The 20,095-nt window shown below is 41.5% G+C and overlaps 1 protein-coding gene across 1 annotated transcript in view; it reads left to right on the top strand.

The window, feature by feature from the left end:
* The window catches only part of LOC140948559 (protein furry homolog-like), a 47,522-nt gene that overhangs the window by 17,954 nt on the left and 9,473 nt on the right, over positions 1 to 20,095 (top strand). The window contains exons 21-52 of the mRNA XM_073397812.1: positions 445 to 512; positions 947 to 1,077; positions 1,404 to 1,519; positions 1,727 to 1,811; positions 2,333 to 2,425; positions 2,791 to 3,032; positions 4,008 to 4,181; positions 4,847 to 4,886; positions 5,067 to 5,191; positions 5,362 to 5,422; positions 5,863 to 5,954; positions 6,037 to 6,102; positions 6,717 to 6,817; positions 7,384 to 7,489; positions 7,846 to 7,900; positions 7,993 to 8,103; positions 9,086 to 9,240; positions 9,387 to 9,497; positions 9,923 to 10,050; positions 10,648 to 10,901; positions 11,253 to 11,390; positions 11,860 to 11,934; positions 12,467 to 12,764; positions 13,241 to 13,481; positions 13,705 to 13,805; positions 14,214 to 14,499; positions 14,804 to 14,911; positions 15,119 to 15,428; positions 16,148 to 16,461; positions 16,804 to 16,954; positions 17,812 to 17,922; positions 18,752 to 18,851. Of these exons, the coding sequence (XP_073253913.1) occupies positions 445 to 512; positions 947 to 1,077; positions 1,404 to 1,519; positions 1,727 to 1,811; positions 2,333 to 2,425; positions 2,791 to 3,032; positions 4,008 to 4,181; positions 4,847 to 4,886; positions 5,067 to 5,191; positions 5,362 to 5,422; positions 5,863 to 5,954; positions 6,037 to 6,102; positions 6,717 to 6,817; positions 7,384 to 7,489; positions 7,846 to 7,900; positions 7,993 to 8,103; positions 9,086 to 9,240; positions 9,387 to 9,497; positions 9,923 to 10,050; positions 10,648 to 10,901; positions 11,253 to 11,390; positions 11,860 to 11,934; positions 12,467 to 12,764; positions 13,241 to 13,481; positions 13,705 to 13,805; positions 14,214 to 14,499; positions 14,804 to 14,911; positions 15,119 to 15,428; positions 16,148 to 16,461; positions 16,804 to 16,954; positions 17,812 to 17,922; positions 18,752 to 18,851 (4,547 nt within the window). The remainder of the gene's footprint in view (positions 1 to 444; positions 513 to 946; positions 1,078 to 1,403; positions 1,520 to 1,726; positions 1,812 to 2,332; positions 2,426 to 2,790; positions 3,033 to 4,007; positions 4,182 to 4,846; positions 4,887 to 5,066; positions 5,192 to 5,361; positions 5,423 to 5,862; positions 5,955 to 6,036; positions 6,103 to 6,716; positions 6,818 to 7,383; positions 7,490 to 7,845; positions 7,901 to 7,992; positions 8,104 to 9,085; positions 9,241 to 9,386; positions 9,498 to 9,922; positions 10,051 to 10,647; positions 10,902 to 11,252; positions 11,391 to 11,859; positions 11,935 to 12,466; positions 12,765 to 13,240; positions 13,482 to 13,704; positions 13,806 to 14,213; positions 14,500 to 14,803; positions 14,912 to 15,118; positions 15,429 to 16,147; positions 16,462 to 16,803; positions 16,955 to 17,811; positions 17,923 to 18,751; positions 18,852 to 20,095) is intronic.

The following is a 20,095-nucleotide window of genomic DNA, read 5'->3' as shown; positions in this document are numbered from 1 at the left end:
AAGGCTTTTATGTGTCGCATTAATTAAGGGTTGTAAGATTTGCTTTAATTTATCGGTATTTTATTTTTGTTAGGAATTTTGTTTGTTTGGGTTTTCTTCTGATTGGTCGAGAAGTGTTTCTTTTTAAACCATTCATCGTTACGATCTTGGCACTTCGATTAAACTCAGCGAAAAGCTACTTTCTGATTACATGACAACCAAGCCAGCCTGGTTAGCCGGGATCACGGCGAACCGGGTTGAAAAAAGTTTGCCATGTAATAACGCTCGCCGGCAACAGGACAGCGGGGAACACAATGCCCATGCGCATTGCTTCCAGTCTCTCTGTAAACATGGCTGCTTCAGGATTGCTTGTCTAATGTAATGCCAGGATAAAAGTGACCTCGGCAAACCCGGGTTGTGTAATCCGGCAGCCCCTTAAAGCCTTTGCTTTTTGCGCTTTTGTAGGTTGGCCCTGTCAGCTCTTCAATCTCTTGTACTTAATTTTCCGGACTGGAGGGAGACCGCCATTCTAGGTACGTTTATGCACAGCATGTTAATTTTGTTATTCGTAATTAAATGCCAGTTGCATGTTATCTGTGAATTATATCTGTTTTTCCCTTTGTTTTCATTGCGAAGTGGATCTCTTCTTTGTCAAGAAGATTGAATCTTTGTTTCTTACTCGTTAACACTGAATGCATGACGAGAAATCCTTGAAGGGCGTTTGACTGTTGAATTCTAATCGCTAACTGCGTTTCCTTTTGATTCATCCCATATCCAGATACTCTGTGGTCTAAACCCACCAAGAGCCCGCTCTGATATAACGTTTGAACTTGGGGTCATTATACATTTCTGGGAAACTGCCCACCTACCCCTCCCTACGGTTGCCTAGATATCGGATAAAATCTTCTTTCTAATTAAGTGAAATGTGAAAAACAAATGTTAACTTAAGATTCGTTACCTCTTGTAGGTTTTATCAATGTTATTCAGCGTGAGATTCAAGACAACTTGCCGTCGCTGCTGGACGGTGCAATGCGCATGTTGCTTCAGCTGTTAGGTCATTGGAAGACTGCTCTCTCCGCTGGTCACGGAGATTTAAAGGTGGGTAACAGCTACGAATTTTGTTTTTGTTTCCTACGAAGGTAGCCGAGGGTTATGCTTGTAGCAGTCCCCAGTCGCCTTTGTTAAGGCAACAAAGATATCAGTGCGTTGTAGATATCTAAGATGATCACGGCGGCTGTCGGTCAGAGTTCGCGGGTAGACTTTTGGCGGGAAACAGGTTCATTGTTAAAGGTCAGGTGACCTCAAAGTCGCCAATGGTGGCGCGTGCTATTGGGGCAAAAAATCCTAGGTCGCACACAACCTTTTTCCTATCTCACAGGCATTGACGGTGCTCCATTACGACAATTGCTTTCGTTTTGTTTCAGTCTGGACAAGATATACAGTTGGAACTCTCCGCTCATAGCCTGCCAAATGAGAAAGAAGTTGACAGAATAACAGTCTTGCACAGCGTGGAAGGCTTCTCGCTTGTAATGCTTTGCAGGTACATTTACTGACCAGTATAATTTATAGTTACAAGAATAAGAAAAACAACAGGAATAAGCAGAACAACACGCCAATTTCTAGGCGTGACTGAAATGGCGTAGGGGTTTGTTTATCTTAAGCCAGCAGCTAAGGATTTGCTTCGAGCGCGCACTCCTTCACATGATAATCCATAACAATTGCTTATCGTATTTGCGTTTCATTGCAGTATACATCCCATGATAAGAAAGCTGGCCTTTCTTGTCTTGAAGGAAGTTCGAACTTTATGCAGTTTAATGGATCTTAGTGAGAAGGTAGAAGAGACTGTTGCTTGATATTTAACTATTTTGCGTTGTACTTCATGATGTTATCACTCTGACCCCTGTCGTTCATACGTTGGAAAGCGCTATCTACCAGATAAATCACTATCCAGTGGCTAAAGGTGACATTACTCGAGACGATTCGCAGGGACGATTTTTTGCGCAACACAGCGTTGCAACATTGTTACGATATTGTTTCGAATGGTTGCAACGTTATTCCAACATTGCAACGCTGTGTTTTGCTAAAAACCCCTATACGTTTCCTATAAAAGTAGCTAGCGAGAAGGTGTTGAAGTATCAACTCATTGTATCTTGTGTGATCATCTTCCTTCGTCTCATCACCAATCTGTGTTATAAAGCACTGATATCACGAGGAGAATTTTGATACTGATCACTCTTGGGACTTAAAGGGTTAAATTGGTGTCCGACCTACAATGATCTTTGTACATAAAGTTAACTTAGTTAACTTTGGTGAAACCCGAGAGAGTCGTTCATGGTCGTACTGTTTTTTGCAGGAAAAAACTGAGAAACTTGTGCTTGATGTCATAGATCAGGTGTTTCCAACCGTTCTTGAGAAAGTTCTTCATTCCATACCACAAAGTGAGAAGGTATGATACTCACTCTGGTCTGGGTAATAAAATAGTTCTAACTTTTGAATCTGTGGACCAAATCGTGTGGATTCAAATGAAACGTCTTCTGAGTACTTTTTGTCATGGTACTACTTGTGACCATTCAAAAGTAATGCAGAGGACAGAACGTTCCGCCTTGCGATGCTGTTTATTATACTTGACAAGGCAGAGTTTGGATGAAATCCGATGTTTAGCCTTTGAGGTAAAACATCTCACATGCAGTAATTTGTATGAAGCGAACTGCTTTTCTGCGCTTTATATTTTGTTAAGTTTTGCCTCTAGGCCCTCTGGTGTGAAACGATTCAGTTCCTGCACCTTAAGTAATAGATCAATTCTCTTGTTAGCTTTTCACAGGACCTCTAGGTAATGTCGACATCTTAACCGTGAATGAACGTCTGACGGGGAACATGGACAAGGAGACTGGAGAACAGCTGAACGTGGGTTTACACAGTACTTTCTGGTCAGCGCTCATGGCAGGTCTACTAAACAAGTGGTACCTCCCAGAACTATGCCCGTCTGCTTTACAATATAGTTGGCCTAACGTCTTCAATCGTCTAATCACCGTGTATTCGTTTATTGATCCAGGGTATGCGCACGCTACTTCTGTTTTTACGTTTTGTAATACAATTTAAATGCATTTAAATTCAATTTAAAGGAGTTAACAACTAAGAGCGCCTTAAGTGCCAGAGGTCAGCGTTCTTTTGGCATGCGCATGCCCAGTAGCTCGCTGCATCGGTCATGTGATTCATTGGGCGCGTTCAGGTTTCCTTCTTGCCTTTTCAGCCGATGAGGTTCTTTCAGCCATTTTCTCTCCCCCCCTCCTCTCCCTAGGCTTCGTTGTTGTTGTAGCTTTTGTTTTTCTCCACTGATGTTTTCCAGTGTGACGGATGGGTGCCTCGACCTTTCCTTTTGTGTGGGGCTCATGGCTGGGTAGTGCTGTTGTGCCAGTCATGAGGGCATTATTTCAGTCTAGAGGCTGGCTGCCAATAGTGGAAGCCCCTGGATACTCCAGGCACCCGACCTCCATTTTAGCGATGCAGTTGTTAATCTGCCCAAACGGCCACCTCCCCACATCGGTCACTTTCTTCTGTCCCCAAGGTGGCCTTTGAGGAGAGATTCAATTCTAGTTAAGGGGATAAATCGTGCTACTGTACATGTAGGTAATTTAAGAACTTACTGAAAGATAATAAAGTTCACTGAAATGTCAAATGCGTACTGAAATGCAGCGCAAAACAGATACAGAAAGCCAAAAGGTGGCACCGTTGGGCGAAACTGGCAAAGATTAAAACGGATTGCGTTCAGGTAGACTTGAAAAATAGCGACACGACTTTCTTCAAGTTTGTATGAAAATGTGATATAAAGTGCTTGGAAATCACGTCTTGTTTAAGTGTTACGTGGCCGTGATTTTTAAATTAAAAAAACATTTTCCCCACCCAATTTGTAGTTTAAAGCTCGTTATTGACCAAAATAAGCAAAATAATCGAAAATGCTGTGATCTAGCCACTTTAAAGCTATCAAAGTTCCTTTGCAGTGGTGCTAAACAACTTCTTCTTATTTGCAGTGCTTCTGGAATAGATTCTATTACCAGCCTTTCGTCAGTTTACAGCAGAGGTTCAACGAAGAAAACCATGAACTTGAACCATGTTTGTCTGTGGAGAAATTATCTCATCTTTGCCTGTTGTGCTTATCCTCGGTCTCCGCCATTGAGGAGTGATTCCTCAGAGCAGGATGGGGGGTGAGTAGTTCACCGTTATTTTTATTACCACATGGTGAAGTTCTTGTCGGTAGGATGAGCTGTCGCCGGCCTCAGAAAGTACCTATTTGGGCAGGATTAACATACTGCTGGGCGTGTCCGTGCGATGGCCTAGCATCCCTTTTTACCTTAAGTTTGGCGGGAAAGTATGTTTCCGATTTCTTACACCTGTAATTAATTAACTGAGTGTGTAATTACTGTTGTATCTGAACTATGTGGAATAAAATTGTTGTTTTTGTTGCCTCTGGTCTCGAATTGCACCCTTACCCTAAGAAACACTTATCGGGTACACCTGTAAACCACAAACAAAAAATCAAAAGGAGACAATTTGTTGCATCTAGATGTTTCAACGTTTATTGATGAAATGTTTATTAAAAGTGGGACAAAAAAAAATCCTTTGTGGATTACCCGACATTTGATGTGTCTTCCAGCTTCATTCGGAAAATCACCCGTGCAGTAAGAGTACAGTATATGACCTATGATTTAAAAGCTTTTCTGTGAACGAGCGTAAATAAAGTAGGGATTGAGTGAAACTCAACCGCTTTCATTTTTATACTGCAGGTAATACTTGGCGGGCTATATGGACATGGAGTTTAATATCGCTGCAAATGTCATGTTTCTAACGTCTCTTTTACTGTACTTTTTAGAACATCGTCTGAAGGTTCTGAAACCAAGGGAGACTCCAGAGTAAGTTTTATCAGCTGAGTTTAAGGTGGAGTTGATAGCTAGTTCGTTGTATTTTCCACAGAATGTGTGATTGATGAGGACGATTCTTAAAAAAGCAGATTCTGCATGTGTTCAGAGCTACAAGGTATTATTCATTTTAACTTGTTACCTTACATTTTGCACTCTTATCTTTTTTTCTAGCCGCCCTCTCCGAGCATGGTGGACAGTTTGTTCCGTTTTGCCGTACCATTGCTCAAGAGCGATTGTTATGACATCAGAGAGGCAGTTATTGTTGGGCTTGGACGAACTAGCCCCAGTTCTTACAGGTAATAACATGCGATCACAACATTATTTTAATAACGCTCATCTTCATGACCAGAGACCTTTTACATCAGGTCGAAGGAATCTTTATCAACATATTTTACAAGGAATTGCTTTAAATTTGGCTGTATAAGACGGCGTGGTCAATAAAGAGATCTTTAAAATTTACTTGCAGAGAATTTCTTGACGAACTTCAATTCCCTGTCCTCCGCGAGGTTCTTGACAGACGAGCAGAGGTGAGGCAATATTGTGGCCGGAAAACGTCGTTAAGTTAGAGAGCTTTACATTTGGGGACGAGAACGAAAAGACACCCCGGAAATCTTCATTTTACCTTTTTTCACCTAAAACCAGTACGGTTATTTTTATTGAAGGAGGTTAAGCCCTTTCCCGATAGCAAAATGATAAAACTTCTTACATTTAATAACTTGTTCCTGCCACTAGGACATTCTCGCTAAAACTCTTAGTAGAGTGGCGATAGCTATCACGTTTCCCGCCAAAATGAGGCTAGTTCACGCGTGAGCAATACTCAGTATTCAGAAAATCTCGCGTTTGCAGTCGTCCTGGTCTTTCCTGGTCTCAGAATCTAAAGCTCTCTATTTTCCAAACGTATGCAGAAAAGAATTTGCATATCACGGCAGTCACCTGAAAACGTACTCCCGTTATCCTTTACTTGCAGAGTGTGAGAAGAAGAAGAAAGCGAGATGTGCTAAGGGCACATTTGGTGCGGATATTTGAGCTCAATGCTGAACATGGCTGTTTCAGTGACAGGTAAGAATGTGTGATCATCAACCCTTTGGTGACAGCAAAAGAATTATCATGAGTAAAATAACCTTTATTTGATTCTTTTTAGTGCAAGTGAACTTGTGGCTGAGGATGGATTAAGCCCAACCTTTATTGAGTACATCGAGGGAACCAGGTGAGAACTTGTATTGTTTACACTTTCTTTTTATTTTAGAGCGGTTTTCACTTGACTGTCGAATTGGGATTGGTTTTGGTTTTGGTTTTGGTTTTACTACGTCCTTTGGTTGGCTAGTGTATTTACTTTGGTTTTGGTTTTACGACAGTCAAGTGAAAACCGCTCTAATACTTGTGTTGTTTAAGACTTCTTTTGGCGATCAAGCTTGGTCCTCGTCGAACTTTGCAACAAAGAGGGCATGAGATCCAGGCGATACAGTTCTAATACACGAAACATATTATCTGGACCGTTATACTTAAACACCAGAAGGAGTGTTTTATCTGATATCCAAACACCGAGAGGTGATATGTAAAACACTATTAGGAGTGTTTCATCTGTTTTCCAAACATGAGATCCAGGAGATTCAGCCTTGGTCAGGCAACAAGCACAACGATCGATCTCTTGACGAGTTGTAAGCCATTTCAGATACTTTACCAAACACTGGTGAGAGTGTTTCATTTACGAATCCAGTTTTAGTTTGGATATCAGATGGAAAGCTTTGTGTTTTTTTTCGCAGAAAAATAATTTTCGTTTTCCAATAACAATAACCTTACTGTTTCCGGTTTTTGACGCAGGTGTTACCTTGAGAGTGAAAGCGACAAGGACATGCCTGCTGTGATGCAGCTTAGACTTCACTTCGCGCGCTTTATTTACAAGATGATCACCTCCGTTCCTGGTGAGTCAAAACCTTATATTTGCTGGCGGCCAAGAGAAGCCCGCAATCATAACCTTTCGAGTTGGTCAAAATCAAGCATTCGTGAGCGGTTAAAAGCAGGGTATTTTCACTTTTTTGTAGTCTTCCACAAGGAATGACCTGAGTGCAAAAGTGCAGTGTTGCCTGTTACGTCACGCACGGCAACATTCACGGAGTCGGGAGAGTTATCCATGGCTGACGCACTCACGTGGTACGAAAAAGACGCACTGTTAAGGCTTGAGCAAGTCATGAACTGTGGCCCGGGCCCGAGTTGTTGAAAAGGTGGCTATCGGTATCCACTAGATAAATTTCTATCCAGTGGAAACGTTATCCGCTGGATAGTAATCTTTCCGGTGGATAGCTCTATCCGGGTTCAGAAACAACCGGGGCCAGAGAGAAGCGACTACAAAGGTTTTTGTTGCACTCAGAGAGCAATCAGGAAAGTTTTTGCAAAAAGAGCCACTGCTCGTCTGGTAGCTCTTTTCTGGCCGCTTGTTTGCCTTATAAGAATGTCACATTTACTTTTTTATGTATTTTTATTTCTGCAGCCTCTCTTCAAAGAAGTCTTTTACCTGCTGACATGCGCTGTAGCCTGTTTTTCCTGTTCAGCAGTTGGTGTGCCCACTTTGGAGTGAAGGCTTCTAGACTTGAAAAGTAACTATCTCTAATGCTTTGTACAGATTGTAGCTTGCAATTACAGCACTGCCTCACATCGCTCTTCGCTACTGGGGACGTTTTGCTAGAGAGATCTCTGTGTTTTTGCCTCAAAATAAAAAATTCCTTACTCATGACATGAATTAATGTTTGTGCAATGAATCTGACTGTCATGGGGTGTTTTGGTAAAAGACCTCAAGAGAGGCTAGCATCGAACATGGATTAGTAAATATTGTTTTTGTCCACTTGGACAGTCGTTAGCTCATAAGTTTGTAAAGGCAGTAAGTCTCATTCTTCAGGTCGTTTAGTCGATATGCATTAACAAAATCGTTTTCTTGAACTCTTTTATTTTTTAGAACTCCGCTTGTTGCAAGTGCACAGAGCAATGATTTGGAGCTGGCTTCTCTTCATGTAAGTGTTAGATCTAACTTTGCGTGTTGTTATTAACCAGGATACTCTGTACGGCATTACGAAAAAAATGTATGTCCTTCCTTTATTTTCAGGCTATGTGTGGCTTGTTGCAGTGTGGTCCTTCTTTCGATCCAAATGGCCTTGTCACCGGTGGATACCTTTATAAGTGGCTACAGACGGTTCTCAACTCACCGAAAGAAAAGGTTGGTCTTACATTGGGCGATAAATAATATATTAATTACGGCGCGCAGTGTTTCATCTGACATCCAGATATTTGAGAAGTGAGTTGAGAAATAAGGTGCAGCCAAGTGTTTTGCAAGACCGACTTCGAGGTGTCTGGATATCGGTAGAAACATTGAGTAGCCTGTTCCAGGCTCCGAGATAGTCCGATCCGCGAAATTGGAAAGCTCGCACACGAGAGTAAAACGAGAGGAAACAGGGTAGAGGATGTCTCTCTCCCTTCCTTTTAACCGCCACCGCCCGCTTTTCCTGGATCACGCGCTCACATTGTTTCACTTACGCGTCATGCCTACTATCTAAGAGCCTAAAACAGGCTAAACATTAACACACATAAACACTTATTCTTAAGAAATTCAAAGCTAAACGTCGCAAATTTTTTGATGATGAAGATCTGGTGGCCAAACACGAGAAGGATTTTTTTTATTCGAGGTGCGATATATCATACGCGAGGAGCGTTTCATCCAAGTGAGTTTACGCAACAGGACGGCAAGAAGAAGAGGACGGCAAAACGTTTGTGTCTGACATAACGTGACAGGGCTATAACTTGCGTGTTTTTTTGTGATCTTCTCTTAACAATAATGTTTTCTTGTCTTTTACAAAAAGATCTGCTTAAAGGAAGGTGAAGTTTGGCGAAAGTTTTTTCAAACAAAAGTATTGTCAACTTTGTCACTTAACGCTTGCCGTCTTCTTTCCTCTCCCGTCCTGTTGCTTGAGTTCAGTAATATATCGTCCAGCCACGAGGAAGGTGGCGCAACTAAACCGACCGAGTGTTTTTTCATACCACTTTCGAGGTGTATGGATCTCGAATATATACTGCCGCAAGTAATTATCGCTTATTTTGTTGTTTTGTGCGTTTTGTCATTGAATAGGGGGCAACCTTTTTTCTGTTGTCAAATTAGGTTGCGTTAAAACTGACTCTGCTGTTTGTGATTTTTGTCTTAACAGATTCATCAGTTAGGACATGATACTCTAGTCCACCTGCTTGAAAACAACGCTAACATCCCGTCCCTACTCCAGTGGGTTATAGACAAGTGTTACACGGGTGCAAGGCTGGTGGTCAGTGGCTGCTTCAAGGCGCTGGTTACTGTTTTCACCAAGAGGTAGCCTGATTTTTCCCTGAAATTGCCAAATTTCTCCCCTCCTCACCCCACACAACCTTTTCAGCAAGAGGAAGTCTTGATATAGGATCCCGTCCAAACGTGCGTTGGGCTTGTTTCACTGATAACAAACGTATCCTTTTTTTCAGTGACTACCCTTGTGATATGATTCCAATTCTGAACGTGGTGCTCTTCAAGACTGCTGATTCCACGCTGAACATCAGGGAAAAGGCGGCTCAGCTCCTACAGCTTCTCGAAAGGTATTGGCTCTTCATCTGTTTCTTTTTTTTCTGCATTGTGAAATTGAGGTAATGAGTGGGTGAATGAATGAATGATCGGATGAATGATCAAATGAAAGAAAGATAAAGTGATCGAGAGAACGATTGAGTGTCTGAATGAATGAAAGAATGAATGAATGGTCAATGTAACAACTTGCACGGTAACATGTTCACTAGCTGGCGGCAGGCTTATCTTCTTGCAACTTTATAGTGTTGGTGTTTGCGCTAATTTTGCCCGACTGCGTAGTTGAGCAGTCCAGTTTAGACTTGAATTAAAACGCGAGATGTCGATCTCTTTCTTTAGGGGATAAGAGCAGCCATTTCATGGATGAAAGGAAATTTTTGGGAGGGATTTGAGATTCGATTTCAGTGTGACACTTTTGTTCTTCAATTTTTTGTTCTCTTAGGCGTTTTTTCCCTTGTACATCACCAAGTTTGTCATGTGGATCACGGTGTGCATACTCGCAATGCCAGAGGAACTTATCTCAAGCCCTGGCCACAGCTCACCCGGAAATCACCATACATATGTTTGAAGGTTGGTTATATTATATTATTTTAACAAATCAAAAGCAATTTCCATATTTTAAACCCTTATACATCAAAGAAATAACGTCAAGATGCTCAGTTCCATAAAAAAGAAGAACTGTATTTAATTTGTAACTGTATCAATAACAATTGTCTTTGATTTAAGCACTGGCACTTACATTGCAGTTGGAGTAATAAGGCACCTATGTCTCCAAAGAGGATTCTGAATGTTGATTGATCATATTTGCCAAAGTGTAGAAATTTGATCAAAGATTTTAGAAAATAAGAACCTGTTTCAAATTTTACGATAAATAGGTTCTTATATAGAGGGGTCTTAACTGGCAAATTTTAGCCTGATAGGTTCTTAAAATCCAGGTTCTTAGTCGCGGGGTTTTAGTGTATTAAAAGCTTTGAACGCCAAGTCATGGTATAGTTTTCTCCCCAAGTCGTGCACCACGACAGAGAAAGAAAAAAGTTTGCCTCTTCTATTTAAGGTGTACTTAGCATAGTTTGAGGTACTAAAGGAATTTGCCATGCCAAGGTTTGACAAAAGAAACAGGAAAATGCAGTGTCACAGTTTGAAATTACTCTTTATTCTGTCCAACAGAGATGACCGCTCGATTTGAGATGACTTCTCCGGTGGGTCAGCGGTGTATTTTGCAGTACATGCTCCCATGGCTAGCAAACATTGAGCTGGTGGATTTGTCAAATGCCTCTCCCACTCCCCCTGAGTTGAATATAGAAACAACTGAAGACGAAGAAAAGGATGCCATGTCCCCTGTGGTATTAGAAGGGGAGGGGTGGGGATCACTTGAGGCCACGCAATTGGTCCTCAACAACCTGTTCTACATCACTGTTAAGGTAAAGGGCAGTTCTGTTGCTAAATTAGCCTAAATTCTCGTTTAATACCGCCGTAGAATGACGACGGCTATCACGTTTTCCCGCCAAAATGACGCTGGTTCACGCGCGCGTACTACTCAGTATTGGGAAAATCAAATCTAAAGCTCTCTGTTACCAATGATCTTACAAGCAGTACTGCTTATTGGTGCAGTGTGAAGACTCCGAGTTACCCGCTTCATTAACCCTCCGAGTGGTATGATTGGTAACACCGTCTCTAAAGATGCGTGTAACGTTTTTTTAGGAGTGTTTGAGCAGTTTAAGTTTATTTGGCCTTGTTTTAATTTCTTACTTCAGCTGACGTTTTCTTTTTAGTATGACGTGCAGTTTTCTAAAGAGATTGAAGAGGCCTGGGGCAGCCTTTGTGGTCGTTGGGTCAACAACATCCATGAGATCCTGGGTTATCTAATAGCACTCGCTGGTGTCATTGGCAGCTCGGAAGTCCTTGTCCATGTAAGTCACGCCCGTTTTGTTTGCTCTTGCACTAGCAAGAATCATGTGCCCATTTTCGTAATAGTGATGAAAATTGTTAAGCTCTTACTGACTCGTACAGAATAATTAATAGTACTACTTGAACAAATTAACGAAGAGGCTGTGTGAATGGTGATACTTAAGGAGTCTAATCCACGGAGTCAAATGTTAGAACCACACTTATGCGACACAATTAACAGTACTACAGGTAAAAATTGCTCAGAAGCTTTCATGTGAATTAGAACCAGTTAATCAATGTAAACAGCACCATAGGAAAGTACTGCTCAGTGGTTTTTACTTTTTCATTAACAACTACAGCTACGTTGTACAGCGTTTCAAACACGACAGCATTTTGTTGATTTCAAACAAACGTTCACCTATAATGATTTTAATACTGTAGCTCTGTAACATCTCCAACTGAGTAATTTGTTGTCTTTGTTGCTTGTTTAAGGCCAAGAAGCTTGCTGTGTATGTAGCTCGTGCAAACCAACAAAAAACCATTGAAGAGCTAATGGAAGAACTCAAGGTATTATATTATCTTTAGCTGTAACTGAAACCCTTTAATCACAGGTTAGTACTTAAGTGGTATTGAACAAGCCAGTGGAGGACATTGCATGCCAACTCATGAATACGCTTGCCAAGAAATGAAAGCCCTTGCTGATTTTAGGTCATGCTTCCACTCTTCAAGTTGAGATTAGTCGCGTCTGTGTAATCTGTATAACTAAAGCTGATGTTACACGAGACAATTTGTAACGACAATTTCCAACGCAACACAGCGTTGCAATGTTGGTTTTGGAACAATGTTGCAACCATTCGAAACAATGTCGCAACAATACTGTAATGCTGTGTTGCGCTAAAAATCGTTGTTGCGAATCGCTCCGTGTAACATCACCTTAACGGATGGCACAAGCGGAGATGTGCCACTTTTCTGTCAGTGTAAATGGCTATCCGTTCAAATGTTGTCAGGGAAATCTTAAGATGACGTCCTGGCCTAGGACAAAAGGCTTATTTGGTGCGTTTACTAAAAAGTCTTTTTACATCGCGTTTTCATTTTTCAGCTTACAGAAACAGTAGCTTCTCAATTCGAGCGCTGTGACGAGCCACCTTATTTCCGACCTCTGAAAACTTCGTCTACTAGTCGGGACTCGGTCAGTGAAGTACCTTCAGTGGAGGGGACGGGAGTATTGAACCAGAAGAGCATGGCTAAGCAGAACAGCGTTTCCAAAGAAGACGTGAAGATTGAAGAAGGCTCAAGAAAAGAGTTGAAAGATGAACGGAAGGAGTCGAGAGAGGAGAGACGGGATGCCAAGGACGACAGGAAGGAGAAAGGAGATTCTCTTCCAAGAGGAATAGAAGGTAGTGGGATAAGGTCTATTATGGGCACCAGACGTATTTTCTCGCTTGCGGCAGGATGCTTCGGTGTCGGCTTGTGGCAGATACATTTTCGGCTAAAAGCCGAACCCACGAGCGGCGAAGCCGGGTCACTAGAAAGTCCTGACCGAACACGGAAATACCCCATGAAAAGTCTTTTTCCCCTAGGGTAGTTAACGTCTCGTGATTTACATATTATTCACCTGATATAAGTTCAGAATTGTCGCGCTCTCTTAGCGTGGGCGGAAAACGTGTTAGTGTGTTTAATGAAAAGATGTCCGTTTCCCCATACTATCTGAGGAAAGCTTGATCAATTTCCTATTGACATTTCAGCGACATCGGAACAACCCCTTCTAGTTTGTCTCGAAAGTTTTAAAATATATGCACACCACAGTGTAAAGTTGCTTGACGAAGCAAGGTTATACATGCTCTAATTCTTCCATTGTAACGTTTTGTGGCAGCTCCTACTCTCGAGACAGTGAAGTTGGCCGAGCCTGCTGTGCCTCTTGCTCAGCCAGAGGAAGTTGATCAAATCGAAGAAGAGAAGGCCGAACAGTCCTGGGTACAAGAATGGATCATCATGGCGCACAGACTTGTGGGAGCTGGCATGACACTCTCGTTACCAGTTCCCGAAGGAGAGAACTATTTCGCGCCACTTCCTGATATTCTCCCATTTGCACCGCACGTGGCTTCTTTGTACAGGTAAAAAATTTGGATCAATTGAGGTTTCTAGTTACCTGCCCACCTACCCCTCCCTTAAGCCAACATTAACACTTACTTCTCACTCATAAAAACCTATAGAATTTGCTTAATCCTCTCAAAAGTGCATGATCGTTATTCTTGTAATTCATCGATGGATTCTTTTGATGCTTTTCCAGTTGAAGTTATGGTGGTGTTTGTGTCTAATCGAGCGATGTATTTTCAGATGTAACTTTGCCCTCATGCTGCTGGCGGAGTTAGTTCTTGATCAGGCTTCAGTTGACTGGGCACAACAACTTCCTCTTATGCTTCATGTCATTTTCCTGGGTGAGTTAAGTGTTCTCTTGAATGAAAGTCAGAATGCGCGCAGAAATCAGATAAACTAACCCGAATTGAAAACATTAAAATTTTTGTGCCACGCGCGGAAATTTCGTAGGCGCATCCGAGGAATTAGCAATCTTTTTTGATTGGCTGAGAAAGTGGTACGATTCAAATTTTCATCCAATCGCCAGAAAGCGCAACAATGCAAAACCAAGTCAATGACGAAACAACTTGCGATTCTCGACTGAAAATTGCATTGAATGGCTGGCTTGGTCGTATTTTCCAAAAGACTATGGACAAAAAAAAGCGTAAACCACCTCGTTTATCAATGCATAGACCGACGAATTGTTGACTTGTTTGCTTTCATAGTAGACTGACGAAGTGTGTACTAATACGATCTATATATTCCCTCAGCTCTGGATCACGGGAAAGCATTGGTTTATGAACACAGCAAGAGATTGCTAGTCAACCTCATCGTTGTGCTGGTTTGCCGTGGCGATCACGTGGCTTTAGCCCAGTCCCTCTCCAACTTCATCACCATTTCAGAGCAGGGTTTGGGTAAATATAGCTTGTTGAAATCATCTTGGACACTTGATGTTGGCAATGTCGTTGGTGTGGCTGGTCCCGGTGCAGGCGCTGGGGTTGGTAGGGAGAGTAAGGTGGATCGTGATGCTGTCAGTGCAGGCACTGGCGTATCAGAGTAAGTAGCAGTTCAACACTGAAACTCGAGTATCAAAATTTAAATTCTCATTTTCTACCCCTACCCATTTCCTATGAAACTTGTTGGGAGAAGTTATTTAAATTTCTATCAAGTTCATCTTGTGTGATCATGTCCTTAATTCTCGTGACCATTCTGTGTTACAAAGCATTGACAGTACGAGGAGAAATTTGATACTGATCACTCAAAAGTCGTAAAATATTATTAAAGGTGTAGATAAACAGGTTCTTGGATTTCGCTATTTTAGTATCCCCTGACTTACTCGTTATTTCATGTTTGTCTTTAGGTCTGCTGCTGGCGGCAGTTCTCTTGATCAGACCTTACCTCCAAACGAAAACAACGCCAACAGACTTGTGGAACAGATCCAGGAACTTATTGACTTCCTTGCAAATAGGTGAATACATAGGTTAATTTGTAATGAAAAATAACATGTGAAAAGTAATCGGCAGTCAAAGAAAGAGCGCATCACCCTCATTAGGTTAATTTTTGGATCGAGTTTTAGCCTTTCAAGTGGCAGTAAACATAAGAGATTTCGAGCTCAGCAAGAGTTAGTAACCAACCACTTGGTGAAGTTAACTATCCATCTTGCTTTTTCATTTAGTGACTGCAAACCTCTGTGGGCTTTCGAAGAGATCACACCCCGTTCATACAAGATTAAAAGCGCCGAACAGTTGGAGTTGTTTGTAGCGTCAGTGGTAAAGATATTCCAAGCGTCTGATTCAGGAACACAAGTGCAAGAAAAAATGGCCAAGGTAGCGCTACAGTGGGCCACCTCATGCTCCTCAAGGCACTACGCGGGTAGGTCCTTTCAGGTGTTCAGGGCCCTTAAGGTGCCTCTTTCTTGGTCCATGCTCTCTGATGTGCTGTCAAGGTTGGTTGAGTCCGTTGGAGATGGAAGCGAAGATGTACAGGTATTAAAATTTAGAGTAAAGTAATATGCATTTCTGTGCATCCGCCTTGTAGCTGAAATCGTTTGCTCCTTTCAGTGCTAATGGTACCATAATGACTATAAATAAATAAAAAGATTAATAAATAAACATGTACAGATAATCCTAATGATGACGATGATGGTTACGCTGACGCTAATAACGGTGAAGATATTAACAAAATTAGCTGTTTTCCCTTATGACCAGAAAGGAATTTCATCAATCCAAACTTTTGAGTTTTTTTAAATTATAGTAGGGACATTTTTAAAGTATCATCACTACCATTCGTGGAACGTCTGGGTAGGAGGCTAAATTTTCACTTATTTCAGGCGACGATAAGCAAAAAAAAAGGATGGTCCCAGGCGTTTAGATAGTGGGGACGGCGCTAAGAAAATTGAGCAGGAAAAAACATTGAGCACCGCTCCCCACTATCGGAACGCCTGGTTAACAGGCTAAGAACAAGAATAACGTTTAAAGAAACAAATTATAGTACATGTCTTCACTATACACTGGCTATAATTGATTATTCTGTGAATGTTAACTTGGTGGGTCAATTTAGGTTTATGTGAAACTGCCCACCGACCCCTCCCCTAGGCCATCATTTTGCTGTAAGTGAGAAGTAAGAGTTAATGTTAGCTTAGGGGAGGGGTAGGTGGGTAGTTTCCCAGAAACCTAAATTGATCCAACTTGGTTTTATTGCACAGGGCTACGTCATGGAAATCCTGCTAACCTTAGAAGCCGCTTCTGATTGGACACTCACGGACCAATCACTTGCGAGCGAGTTGTCAAATGGTCTGGAGCTGGGTCTTGGTTATTACTTGGAGGATGAGAAGGAAGATTTGGTGGATGATTATAACGTACATGTGGACGGTTCAGTTGGTTCGCTGGCCAAGTTCAGACAGGGCGGCCATTTTCGGTCGTTGAGCAGTGGGTGTGAGTTGAAGAGGCACTCATTCCTGTTCAATCACTTCGGACGATTGAATGGCAGCAGGGAAGATCCACAACTTAGAGAAAGAAGGTAACTCCTTCGTTTTTAAACCTATGTCCAGCATTGTGTGACCAATCAAATGAAACCTCTTCAACAGTACTTTCTTTTTGGATGGCATTTTCTTTCCGCGGCCATGTGTGAATCTGTATAAAATCCTGTCTTGAGACCTTTCAAGTGAATCTCCTTAAATGTTCTTTCGCATCGAACCATTTGTTTCGACGCTAACGTTTGATTCTGTCGCTCAATTCTATTCATTCATGCAAATGAAACCTCTTCAGTAGTATTTGTTTCATTTTAGTGTTATTTTAACTGAAATGTTGGATTGTTTTTACATTAGATCTAATTGGCTGCATTTCTTGATTCTTTCTTCAGCGTAAGTGTTCAGTGCCTGAAAACTCCGTCAGAAGCCCTTAATCCTCAGAGCCAAGCTGACATGGTGACTCGTGTTTTTTGGATCGCTGTATCGTTACTCGAGTCAGACTACGAACATGAATTTCTTATGGCTATTCACCTTCTTAACAAGGTTGGTTTGCACAAAATTACAAAATCAGCAACAGAGTGCAGGACCTCTGTCTCGCGTGGCGTGTAAAATAGACTTAGATTTACGTGCAATTAAGAACAGTAAGGGTTGTATTAGACCTGTAGGCTTGCTGCTGAGAAACTGGGCTTTGTATAATGTCCTTATATTGAGAATAATGAGATGCTCTATCCCTGTGCTAAAGAAGCCTTGTAGGAGCTAATGTCACTAAACTAAGCTCATGTAACAAACACTCTCAATGTCAATAGATGACATTTGCAATAAAATAAATGAGATAACGAGATTTCAACTGGCTTCATGTCCACGACACCACAATTACCTGGACGCTCACGACCACGGTTAGGATCACACGACAACGGTGAACAATGAATACCACAATGATTAAGGCGACGCTGATACAAATGCGTTATTTACCGTGGAAAATGTTCTTCACTTTAAGCTAAATGTAATTAATTATTAAATAGTTCGTCTGTCTTGAATAATCTAATAGTCCAGTTTGGAATTCGTCGTGGCAGCGATTAAAAACGTCAGGGTTAGCCTCGACCTAGAGTAAAACACCAATGCCGAAGAGGTGCCTGAATTTGAGTTTAAAACAATAGATGTACAGTTGTACACATTTTGTTTTCTGAATGGAATTTGTGAATATATTTAGCTTAAGTCGAGGCTAACCCTGCGTAAATGAGTCCTGCGAAACTGGACTATTTTTTTAGATAATCACTTTATCCTTGTCAAGAACTCCCGATACGTTACTAGTTAGAGCATAATTATGAAGTTCATATTTGTTCTGAGATCGGAAAGTCTTCAATTTGTGTATGACAGCATTTTCTGTTTCTTGTTTCTAGGTGTTGTCAGTATTGGATTTGAGCCACCATGATTCTCGCGAGAAACTTGACAAAGTCCTTCACAAGCTCAAGTGGAATGACTTTCCTGGGCTACAGGCGCTTCTTCTGAAGGTAACTAAGACAGTAATGCAGGGTTCGTACAGATCTTGGAAAACCTGGAAAGTCATGGAATTAAAGAATTTCTTTTTCGAGGCCTGGAAAGTCACGGAATTTAACTGTCGGTCCTTGAAAGTCATGGAAAATTAGAGTTTTGTTTGATAAATTTGTTACTGTAGATGACAAGGCAAGGACAATGACAGAGAGGAGTATTTAAACAGCGCAAACTGCATGCATTTTGGTTGGCACCAGAGTTTGTGTCTGTTGAATTGTTTAAGGTCAAAAAATACCCTAAAACAAGGAAAGTTTTTAAAATTTTTGAAACTGACAGCGAAACCTAGGGTCTTGGAAAACTTGAAAAGGTCACGGAAAAAGTCATGGAAATTGAAGAGCTCAAAAGGATACAAACCCTGTGATGATGCTATCCCGGCTTGTTATTTCATGAGTCTCCACAAGACGGACACTTTCTCGGCCACTACACTAATATCGTGATACTCTTCGGTGCTCGTCTTATAGAGAGCTTCAAGTGTATTATCTTATAGAGAGCTGAGTGTATTATTAGGCCAGAATATCAGACATCGTGGCTTTACTCAACATGTTTGAGTTCCGTTTCACGCAGATATGTGAGCCAACGTTGCAGCGACATAAGTATGGTAGTTTTTAGCCTTTGTTTTGGAGAAATCCTCTGGACAAGCTGTCATCGTGCTTCATTTTAATGGCATTATTTAACGAACCGCTTTTTTGAAGAAGTAACTGCTACCATAGTTAAAATGCATTTCCATTTTCCAAAATGTTCTGTAGATATGTTAATTTTTCTGACTTTCATCGTTTGGATATTTTTTAGGGTGTCACAAATGTAGCAACTTCTGAGCCTTCTCTTCATCTGCTGGCCAAACTTACTGTTTTCTCAAATGTTGCTCTCGTGGACCCCTCGCAGGCAGCTGGTAAGTTTTTCAGGTTCTTGTCCCATTTTCCGAGCACTTTTACTCCCACGGTAAATAGACCTTGTTCAGGATACCTGCTAACTTTGCACGTGCGTAAGGACTGATGGGATAACAGCAATGTCACGTGGTTTTTCTGGAGGAAAATTTGCCATTCCAAGAAATCGCGGTCGAGTTTGTTTATTCCAGACAATAGAAAATGAAAAACTTTTTATCTTGAAGACGATAATGGCAAATTATGGGTGGAAAGGATCATTGTTTCTTCTTTGGATGCAGAAGCGATTGAAGATGTCCTCACAGCAAACAGTCAGGTAATGACGTAAATCTTGTCGAAACTCGAACTGTACACTGTTTTGCGTGACTATTAATCGTCGTCTCGTTTTGATAGAGTATACAAACACGACCGCGATTACTCGCATTATCACCTTTTTGCCCCCTTGAATTACCGCGTGACATTGCGGTTATCCCATCGATCCTAAAGCGCGTGCGAAGATGGCGAGTGTCTTGAATAAGGTCTGTTATGGAAAAATGAGAAAGATCTTGTTTTAGTCAGTGACACAGGCGGCTCGGAAGAAAAACTTCGAGTACTTCTAACAGCAGTCGAAGCTATTCAGCTACAGGAGACTTGTCAGATAATAGCCAATTGTATTTCTATTACGTGACGCCTGTTGCTTTTTTATGTCACTGCGTGACATTTACTTACAGTGAAAGGTTTGAACCCAGGAGTCATTTCAAAAGTAGGTTGAGTTTGATCATCCGGAAGAACGTAGTCCTGAATAGGACTGTTGTTGTTGACAGTGACTGACGTTTCGACAACCTGTGCGGTAGTCATCTTCAGAGTCAAAGTGAGTTGTATCACGTCAGTTGATGGTTTTATTCTCTAGTTATTGATTTGATTGGTCAATTACGTCGCGATGGTATTATCCGTCTGTCAGTTAAGTCGTGATGTTATTGGCTATGAAGACTCGTAATCAGTAATTGGTGCGTTTCGATCCGTCTATTGTCACAGTTAAACAGTCGTCTATTGTTAGTCAAGTTGTCAGTTCTCCAGTCGTTCTCTCGTAGTTAGTTTTGCTTAATCTCGTCAATAAGTCGTTTGTACGGCGCTGGTAACTGTTGGCTACGACTCAGTGGCGTTTAATCTAAGTTAGTAAACCAGCTCTCTGAAGTAAGACGTTGATAGTAGTCTCTAGAATACGTTATACATGTCGCAGAGCCCGAGTCAATTTGATGTTTCCTCTTTAAAT

Source organism: Porites lutea, chromosome 9 (assembly GCF_958299795.1).
Source record: "Porites lutea chromosome 9, jaPorLute2.1, whole genome shotgun sequence".
NCBI lineage: Eukaryota > Metazoa > Cnidaria > Anthozoa > Scleractinia > Poritidae > Porites > Porites lutea.
The sequence above is the reverse complement of the archived record's forward strand: the minus strand, read 5'-3'. Positions and strand labels throughout refer to the sequence as shown.